The 10,227-nt window shown below is 35.8% G+C and overlaps 2 protein-coding genes across 5 annotated transcripts; one reads left to right on the top strand and one right to left on the bottom strand.

Moving 5' to 3' along the window:
• The first annotated feature begins 1,541 nt into the window (after nt 1-1,541).
• Nucleotides 1,542-4,208, top strand: LOC108380027 (transcription factor grauzone). 3 transcript variants are annotated; one of them, XM_017636396.1, is made up of 6 exons: nt 1,542-1,916; nt 1,983-2,397; nt 2,456-2,951; nt 3,016-3,210; nt 3,300-3,675; nt 3,741-4,208. In XM_017636396.1, the coding sequence occupies exons 1-6, from the start codon at nt 1,806-1,808 to the stop codon at nt 4,128-4,130; spliced, it is 1,983 nt and encodes a 660-aa protein (XP_017491885.1). In that variant the 5' UTR covers nt 1,542-1,805; the 3' UTR covers nt 4,131-4,208. The 3 variants fall into 3 exon arrangements, with proteins under 3 accessions (XP_017491885.1, XP_017491892.1, XP_017491898.1); XM_017636403.1 differs by having other exon boundaries at nt 2,459-2,951; XM_017636409.1 differs by having other exon boundaries at nt 1,988-2,397.
• On the bottom strand, nt 4,141-7,294 carry Vps51 (vacuolar protein sorting 51). Of its 2 annotated transcripts, XM_017636377.1 has the most exons (10): nt 7,005-7,294; nt 6,287-6,913; nt 6,078-6,202; nt 5,507-6,015; nt 5,327-5,454; nt 5,122-5,268; nt 4,686-5,048; nt 4,516-4,628; nt 4,359-4,462; nt 4,141-4,246 (listed from the first exon to the last, which is right to left on the bottom strand). In XM_017636377.1, the coding sequence occupies exons 1-10, from the start codon at nt 7,083-7,085 to the stop codon at nt 4,242-4,244; spliced, it is 2,202 nt and encodes a 733-aa protein (XP_017491866.1). In that variant the 5' UTR covers nt 7,086-7,294; the 3' UTR covers nt 4,141-4,241. The 2 variants fall into 2 exon arrangements, with proteins under 2 accessions (XP_017491866.1, XP_017491858.1); XM_017636369.1 differs by having other exon boundaries at nt 4,141-4,462; nt 7,005-7,293.
• Nucleotides 7,295-10,227: the final 2,933 nt, after the last annotated feature.

Here is a 10,227-nt window from a genome sequence, read left to right on the forward strand (position 1 = left end):
TATAACCCTCACAAAGTAGAATTCTCTTTCTGTGTTGCAAGGAAAAGGCGTTGAACACCTTTTGCAAAGAACACCTTTCTGCGTAGGCGGCCTTCAGCCGCGCTTATGGATTATAACCCTCATAAAGTAGAATTCTCTTTCTGTGTTGCAAGGAAAAGGCGTTGAACACCTTTTGCAAAGAACACCTTTCTGCGTAGGCGGCCTTCGGCCGCGCTTATAGATTATAACCCTCACAAAGTAGAATTCTCTTTCTGTGTTGCGGATAACAGACGCTGAACACCTTTTTTTTGATATATGTATATTAAATTGAAGAGAATTAAATTCTCTGTCAAATGACATAAAAATTTTCCAAATCCTTGAAGAGGTTTTTGAAAAATATTAATTTTAAGAAATGCTTAATTTGAACTTTGACCTTTAATAATTGTTGTAGTTGTTGTTTCCCCAAAAAAAAATATATATATATATATCGTTACGCTCACCTCAATGATCTCCATCGATCCCAATATGAATTTTTTTAATTTGAGAATTGTAGGTATTCTACATTTATGCCCATTTAAAATGCAACATTTAGCACTTTCGAACATATGTTTTCCAAGAGCGTCATGTTATCGCATTAAGCAAATTCACATTTACTAGAGTTCGGAATCGTATGCTTTTGCAAACTGCCGTGTTCCCTCATTACGATCAATTCTCACGAAGAAGATAATGTGCAAAAACCCTACTGAAAAGGAAAAAATAAATTTTAAACCAAAAATTCAATACAAAACCTTGAATTGTTTAAGCCATAACCGAACATTTGTTTGTGAATATATTCATTTGCCGGTGCTGTCAATTAAAATTTCCTTTTTAATAAGGAAACAAAACAAACAGAGTTTATCACAAATTCATCCAGATTTATATCAGCATCACATCGATGTTGAAGCTTTTCCGCGTGGTTGTCTTTCAATAAATAGAATAAACAAATAGTGCGCTTTTTGTTTTTTTCCAGACCCCATTTTGATTTGACTCATGAAGCAAATATACAAGATCACGCGGGCAGGAGAGTAGCCCGTTAAAATCGCATTTAGGAAAAAAGTTTAACGATTTTGACATTAGCCGTTTGTTTACATTTCTTCGTTTGTTTAAATTTACATTTCGCGCTTTTCTCCGTTCTCTATGTTGTTTACTTAGTGGCAGCGCTCCGAGCGTTGAGATAGTGGCTACGTTTCTTTATACATTCCAGATAATCCCATTTCTTTTTTGTTTTTTTTTTTTTTTTTTTTTTTTTTTTTTTTTTTTTTTTTTTTTTTTTTTTTTTTTTTTTTTAATTTAACGTTGCTCGCTTTACTTTTGCAAAATCTTGGGAGTCTCATTACAAACGCCAGCCAGAAAATTCCTTTTTTCTTTTGCTTCATCTTGTCAGATCTTGTGTAGTTGGACCACAGAACCTAGATGTAGATAACTTTTTTTACTTTTTAGGTTATTCTCACTTTTCGTGTATTANCGCAACGTATTCGCAACGACAGAATCGCGCCAATGTGCGCTTCGCTTTAAGGAACGCTTTTTGGACTAAATCTTGCTACTTCGTACTCTTCTGACTATTTTTGGGAGATTAGGAACGCAACTAATATCTTCGAAAGTCGGCACCATCGATAATTGCGATAGTGATGCACCACTCATAGTATCGATGACAACATCGATAGTTTGCCACCACTTTTTCTTACAATAATTTTTGTTTACTGCTGCTGTGGAATTTTCTCTTGGTTATTTAGTAGTTACCAATGTTTTATTATTCAAAGTGAATATTTTAAAACAAATAAAAAATCATGATTTGCCGTTTGTGCCTCAAAGATATTACGGAGGTAATTAACATTTTCGACGAAAGAGGCGTTGAACTTAATGTGGCTGCAGTGCTTGCTAAATACTTTTGGTTTGAGGTAAGATACATTAAAATAAAGCGTCTAATAATTTTTCTAACCTGTTACATTTATTGTACCGTAAAGCCCAGGAGCGACGATCCAATCTCAACAGCAATATGTAACTCTTGTTGGATCAGCGTATCTAGTTTCAATGAATTCTATTTAATAGTGGAAGAGGCTCACCGACTCTTAACAGAACGCTTTTCATTGAAAAGCGAGGTACAGCCAAAGTGCCGCAAGCGACGTTGTTATTCGATAACCGACGCGCCGGCCGCCAACGAGTGGCTGCATGCAAGTTTACCGAGCACGACATCCAAAAAAGAGTTCGATATAGAACAGGAAACAATAGATGATTCTTCTCGATATAAACAAACGCCAGATGAAAAAAGCTGCGACGACTTAAAATTGCTCAAAAGTGAAATATCTTCTCATGAAGATGAGAGCTCCATGATAATTGAATCATTTATAGACGAAATGTTGGAATTGGAAGAAGACGAAGGTGTTTTGCTTCATTGCTCTTGTTATTTGTACTTGTATTTAAACAAGAAATTTTTCAGCAGATGCCCTTGCTTTGCCAGATGAAAGTAAACCACATTCCACCCGCTCTTATACAAAAAAGGACAACAAACTCGACAAATGTAGCTCAGATACTGACGCGAAAAATGATGTTGACGAGGTAAAGCCGAATGTTAACAATTCTGTTGGAAATAAGAAGCGTCGTGGGCGACCACCAACAATTAAAAAGCAAAACGCAGACGACGAAACGCCTAAAAAAGAGAAATCGAAAACTAAGAGGGTTACAAATAAAGCGGACGATTCCCAACAGGAAAGCTATGAAGAACGTATGCGACAAATAGATGAAAAAATTGCGCAATGCATACGTTTAACGTGCGAAAAATGTGGAGATGAGCAGACAACGTTTTGCCATTTGCGCAAGCATATGGAAAAAGTGCATCAATGCAAAGGGTACATAACCTGTTGTAATAAGAAGTTTAGCAAGCGATCACTGCTTGTAGGACATATAGAAAAACATATTAATCCGGATTGTTACAAGTTTGTTTAGAAATCAACAAAATTGTAATTAAATACATACTTTATAAATCATAATTTCTCTTAGATGCGAGGTATGTGACAAATCGTTTGCGGACAAACAATGTATGCGAAATCATTTTCTAATCAAACATCAGCCTGAAGAGGAGAAACAGTATAAATGCGAACATTGTCCCAAGCGATTTGCGCGCCCTTATATTCTCGAACAGCACCGTATTATTCATGAAGAACGAAAACATATTTGCAACGTCTGCCAAAAGGGGTAAGTACTCTTTGATACTCGATGTTACATACTTATGTAGATAAGTATGTATGTATTTGCAATTCCCTCAAAATTTATATTTTTAAAAGCTTTGCTACCGGAAATTTGCTAAACACACATATGAAAACAATGCATTCGACGTACGGCGCCACTATGTGTGATGTTTGCGCGAAGGTTATTCGTGGTCGCACTGCATTTGCCAGACACCAACTTGAACACTCTGGTGTTGTGCTGCCGAAGGTGCAATGTGATAAATGTGGCTCCTGGCACAAAGATAAGTATAGTTTGCAGAAACATAAACGACGTCATAACGACGATGGCACAATATACGTCTGCAAAATGTGCGGTAAGAAGGCACCAAATCGTAGCGCACTCCTTAGTCATCAGCGTTACGTACATACATCAGCGCGTGATTTCGAGTGTAATGTTTGCAGTAAAGCTTTCAAAAAAGCCATAACTTTAAAGGTATGCGATTAGTTCTTTGTGTTACCTATGTATGCAGCATATTCACGTGTATATAATAATCACAGGAGCACATGGCGATGCATACTGGCGAGGTGTTATATAATTGTCCATATTGTCCAAAGACGTTCAATTCTAATGCAAATATGCATTCACATCGAAAAAAAATACATCCAAAAGAGTTTGAAGAGGCGCGCAAACAGCGTCGGGAAAACGCTTCCAAACCTGATGTTCCCGACGAACGAAAGAAAAAAACAGTAGGAACGGCGTTAGAGCAAAGCAAACCTAATGAATATACCCATAATTGCAGTGATGATGATTCCACACCGCAAGTAATTCTCATTAAATCGGACGACGGACGTGAAACCAATATATTGGTGACAACAGGAGAGGATTTCAGTGACAACGACGGAGAAGTGAATCTCGATGGAGATAGCATAGTTTTCACTATTAATTAAAACAAATACATTGTTAGACACTGAATTTCATTCCCATTTAGGCTTCGATGATTATTTTGAATACATGTATGAAATAACTTTTTGAATATTGTTACTAATATTAATCCATTATTAGGCTAGCATACAAATAGAATAGATAATAAATAAAATTAATACACATCGACCTTTTTTTAAACTTTAGACATCGGAAGATCAAAAATTTAGATAAAATCACTAGGTAATACTAACCGCGCTCGCATATAATTTCGACGGCATTTGGCTCCATTAGAATTGATTCTAAGCAACGATGTACAGCTGAACCAAGTATCTCATCCAGCAAAGAATTTACGAGACTAGAATTAAATACGAAATAAAATAGGTGTTCCATGTATAGTTCTATACTAACTTTTCATCAGTGACGAAACGCCAGAGATTCATTTGCAAATAATGCGTATCTACTTGCACTTGTTGTAACCCGAATTTACTGAATGTACGCAAACGTATGCATTCCAGAAGGGTCTAAATACAAGTAACAAATTTAAAACTTTTATCAAAACTACCTTTAATCACATTTACCTTTAAGCCAATCTTTATAACGCCGGTAACTATTGAAACTTTCGAAAAATCTACATTGGTAAAAATATCAACACGTTCCGAGAACAATCGATGTATATTGGAGACATAACTCGATTCCAATTGTGACGGCGTATAATTAGACCAATTGGAACGATACTGCTGCTTAGAGGTGATTAAAGTACTATAATGAGTCTTTCGACTAGAATCACTGCTCGCCGTTGTGCGTACGCCTGCTTCATAGAGACTGGCGACAACGGTTTCAATTGAGCCTAGCTCCTCCACTACACGCTTCATGACAGCGCGTACTGAACGTGGCTCGAGACAGTTTAGCCAATCTCGTGTTTCAACGCTTTTGCGGAGCATCTGAAATATGTACAAATAATTGATTAAATTTAAATACGAAAACTGCATATGCGTACGTATGTAATCTATTAACCTGAGAAATATTTGTGCCTTGCAAACGCACATAAGCGTCAAGCAGCGTTTGTGCTGTTTCGCGCATTTCAGCGCAAATTTCTGTTTCATGTGTTAATATTGCACTGTTCTCAGAGTCGATTTCGTACAAGTCATCAACCAAAGTAATCTAAAAGTAATACATTTAAATGAAATTCGGCTTTTTACTGTATTGCGTCATTATTTACCAAAATGTGCACACCATTCTGATCCATTTCGAGGCAAGTTTTTGATAGAACTAATAGTAGATTTGGCGGACTTGAACTTGAGGCTTCAGCGAACGAACACATAACCTTTGAAATGTGACGCATGAAACCTGAAAAAAATTGTGTTAAACCTTAAAGTGTAATTATAAGCACATTATTTACCAATTAGTAAATTCTCTCGTACGCCTTCAACGCAGAGGCCGCCTTTGTATTCTGCTTTGATATTAAACGACCAATCCGTTTGCAGAAATACCAGTAAATCTTGTAATACTCCTTTTACTTTCTCTACCATAGATACATACAAATTGGTGATTAACTCATTCAAATTAGTGCCATTGTTATTGTCGCTTTTAGCCGAAACTAATGCCAATCGCACTGAGCTGAGACTATCGGAAAAGTGATCTTTCAGTGTTTTGGTGTGCACTTCGCAAAGTTGGTGCGCTGCTGCTATTATAATATCTACAGTATTGCGTTTTATTTCCAGACCACGACAAATGTTGCGCATAGCAAGCAGTCGCCGATGCAGGCGATCAAGCGCACGCAACATTATTTGTGTATCGCCAAAGCCTATGTCCGATTCAACCCGATCTTGTACGAGGGTCAAGTACTTATCGACATTTTGGTTGAGAAATATATTTAACTCTCGCAAAGCATGCTCCTTGAAATCATCGCTTAAACGAAAGATTGCGTTTTTGACTTAACTTTATTAATGCGTTTTTTATGCAAAACCTACCTCTCCGTTTCATGGCACTTTACTATAAACATGTCGAAGTAGGAAGTAACAACTAACGTTAAGTCGTTAAGGAAACCTTCGATACCCATATCGACAAATTCGATCATATCTCGCTCAGTTTGATCCTTAGGAAATTAAATAGTAAGTACATAAATACATATACTTAGTAGTTATAAATCGAATTATGTCTCATTCCATGCGTTACATACTTGCAGCAGTACAATTTGTTCACGGAGCCGTTTTGAAGCGCACGTCAACATGTCATTGGCTAATTGCGCTGGTTTCTCATCCAATTGCAATAACAGTTCGCCAATTTCACTCAACGACTGTGCTGAATTACTTGCCATCTGAAAATCCGTTCGCAGCCGCTCTTTCAAGTCCAGTAAAATAGCTTCACAATCTAGCTGAATACCATCAAATGAGGGTTGTTGGCCATACTGTGCAAAAACTTTTTGTGCATGTAAATAATCTTGAACAGCTTGTGCATAGTTCTGCTCCTCGATGAGTGCCTTCAACTTTGCAGGGAGGGAGGATAAAAATTGCAATCTTTTAAGCAACGAGTGCTTCTCAGATAGACGGCATAGTTGCGAACGAGTCCCTTGCAACGTATCTGTGATTTGCTCACTAAATGATGTGATAGTTTGCATTTTAGTGCGCAACAAGTTCATGTCAGATTCCATTTGCTTGAAATCGTTTTTCATTTTGCGTATAGTGTCCGTCGCCGAGATAAATTTATTGTAATTTTCGTAGACCAAGGTCTGCATGTCTGAATGTAGTGTTTGGGTGTCTTTAATTACTGCAGTTTCGGTGTCCATGATCTGCTTTAGGGTGCAATCCTGTGAAGAAATGACACACGTATGCATACAAATACACAAATTTAACGGAAAAAAAGAACATAGTAACGACTTTCCACCATAAAATAATTACCTTAAGTAGCTTTTCCAGATACTTTTCAGAGTTAAATGTGGAACTATCCATGTCATACGGATTTCCATCGTTTTCCGTCATCTTTAACTGTTGTTTTTAGCCAGGAACTTTCAGCCTCCACACGCCAAGTATGCAGGGTTCAATCGATACAAGTAAATACTCGATACCTTTCTTTTGACACCAAGTAATTTTTTACTCGATACCTTTTTGTTCGGTATCGAGTAAGTATCGGAAAAAAAGTCCTTGGTATCGACAGAGTAATTTATACTACTTTTATCATTGCAACAGCAACTCAACGAATTTCGCGAAAAGTGCGGTCATGTAGTAGAAAAGGTAGAAATCACTTGTCTGGAAAGCATTTAGAAAAGTTTTTGTTTCTTGGCAGTGTGACCCAAAAGCAATTTTTTTCATAAATATTTTGTGAATAATATACTTATATGAAGTCATATATGTAATTATAACTAATATTGTTCCTCAGCAATGTACCAAAAGAAACAATACAATTTTTTTTTCATAAATAGTTTGTAAATAATGCAGTGCGCTGTATACTTATAGGGGTGACCTTATGGATAAGTGTCGGATTTTAATTTTTATTTTCAAATTAATTTTAGTTACTTTTTTATAAAAAATATAGTTCATTATATGACAAAAACCATGTAAACCCAAGTTTCAAATTTTGTACAAAAATTAAAAGAAAATCAAAGTTTCACCAAAATTAAACAATTTTTATTCAGAATAAAAAGTGTGGATTTTTGATGAAAACGTATTAGCGCAAAAGAGAAAGCACGAGTTATCCCTTCTTATAATCTACGGTCTTTGATGAAACTTTCTTGATTTGCTTTTAATTTTTGTACAAAGTTTTAAACTTGGATTAACAAGGTTTTTGTTATGGAATGAACTATATTATTTATAAAAAAAAGTCAATAAAACTAATTTGAAAATAAAGAGACAAATAAAAATCCGAAACTTTTCCATACTGGGTGACCTATACACTCTTATGACTGAAAAAAATTATAATCAATACTGTTCCTTGGTAATGTGCCACAAATATTAATTAATAATTATTTTGTATTCTTACTAAATAGCTTAAATATATACGTCTTCTATACCTGCAACTTTATTGGCTTTTTATTTGATTTTGACATACAATGTTTTAAACCATGATAAGACGTAATCATACGACCTTTTACAACAAAAAAGGGAAGCATCTCTCGAAAGAGAAGATGAAAACAATTCAAGTAAGTACTCGATACTTTGCCGATACTGAGTAGGTATCGATACTTTCAGGCTTTTGAGTACAAGTACTCATTAGAATGATACTTTAGTGGTATCGATTGAACCCTACAAGTATGTATTTCCTTCTTCGTGGTTGTCAATATAAACAATTGTTAACTTACGTGACTTTAAAGGCCCGTCCACATACAACTTGGCGTTGCGTTGGCCAGCAGCGCGAGTAACGCCCGTGCTTGCTACAATGAACGCGTAGCAGAGAATACTTTGGTCACTAAATTAACACACTAGCGGCAGATAAATCAAAATTTTATCACATAATTTTGATAATTTAGAACAGCTGACGAGCGTCGCACGCGAAAAGTTGAGAGTTGGCCATCTTTCTGCGTTGTGTTGGCGTCGGCGTTGCCCAACTTTGGTTATATGGAGACTTTCATATAAATCCATGTTTCATAGTCAGCTGTCGAAGTGACGCCAACGCCAACGCAACGCCAAAGTTGTATTTAAACGGGCCTTAAGGGATAGGCTTGAATTAAAAATATTTCCCTTGAAAAGTTTGATTTTTCAAGTGCACGGCCGTGGCTTAAACTAAGTTTAAACGCATCTGGCTGGTTTAAACTAAGATCAGCCAATAGTTGCGTTCGACATGTCAAAAATTTGTAATAGTTTTTGCCAAATTTTTAATGGATGGCGTTCGATAACGACAAAAAATGATCCAACTCACAAAACTTGAGAGAGCAAGCGTTCATTTTGAATAAAAAATTTTGATGCAAGAAAGCATTCATTTTGTACTGGAAAAATTTTAGCCAGCAAAAATTATCCAACACGAAAACATATGATCACAAAACATATGGTTGCAATTTTTGTAAACAAACGAAATTGCAGTTTTCGAATTTTGGTATTTATATTGTGGCGAATACTGCGGCCACACAAAGCGAACAACGAGAAATAGGCAGAATGTTCGAGGAATGACGTACAATGTTCCATAAAGAGTAACGTCAAGTTGGATGAACACTGCGAACAGCGAGAGAAAGAGAATGAGCGATGAACTTCAGAACGTAATAGAGTTACCATGAGTGCGAGCGCAGGTATATAAGGGCGCCACCAAACACCGGAGTGAGCTACAAGTCAGCAAGCTGCAAGTAAAGTGCTATAAGTTTAATTGTGTAAACAAGTTTTGTAAAGCGTTGTAATTGCTTTAACAAGTATTGTAAAGTGTTTTTACTGTATTAGCGAGTATTGTTGAGTATTGAAATTGTTTATTGTACAATAAAGTTAATTGTACTACAATTTGGTCATCGTTAGCATTTATTTAACAATCCAGCCGAAAGCTTTGGGAAATCCTTCAAGGGGTCAAGGATAATCGTAACAATATGCTTTTTTGCTGCCTGCTATGTGACTTTATGATAGCGCCAACTAGTTTTTACTTCTAGAAATGTCCCTGGCGAACATTGAAACTTTCCTTTTTCTTCCATGGATGTGCTGTCAAGTCAGTAAAAGCAAAAACAAAATACATGTAAAGCGAAGAAATCAGCTGATTTTACAACATCACCATGTATAAATTCGCCTTGGGTCAAACTGCAGCAAACTCAGTGTTGTCATATGCAAAAATTTTAGAAAATTGTTGCTATACACAAAAATTGCCGTGATACCGATAGCGAGAGAACTGAAACGAAAATCATAAAAAATATATTAATTGTACACGTCATGTACATCTGAAATTCTCATTTGAAAAGCTAAACTTTTTAATCTTTAGTATTTACATTTTTATTTTGTTTGTTTAATATTCATTAAAATATTAAAACTTTATACAGAGTTAAAAAATGTTAACAAAGGGGTACAATAAAGTGCAAGTTTCAAGTGACTGTAAAATAGCGGTGATTTTTGACAATTTTTTTGGTGATGGTGCTGCGCATTTTCTCTCATACAAAGTATGCTCGACAAAATTTTTATATGGATATAATATAAAAAAAAAATCAAAAATCAGGGCTAT

The sequence above is a fragment of the Rhagoletis zephyria genome, unplaced genomic scaffold (genome assembly GCF_001687245.7).
Source record: "Rhagoletis zephyria isolate East Lansing unplaced genomic scaffold, Rhagoletis_zephyria_1.1 Rzeph_scaffold_00125, whole genome shotgun sequence".
Taxonomy (NCBI): Eukaryota; Metazoa; Arthropoda; class Insecta; order Diptera; family Tephritidae; genus Rhagoletis; species Rhagoletis zephyria.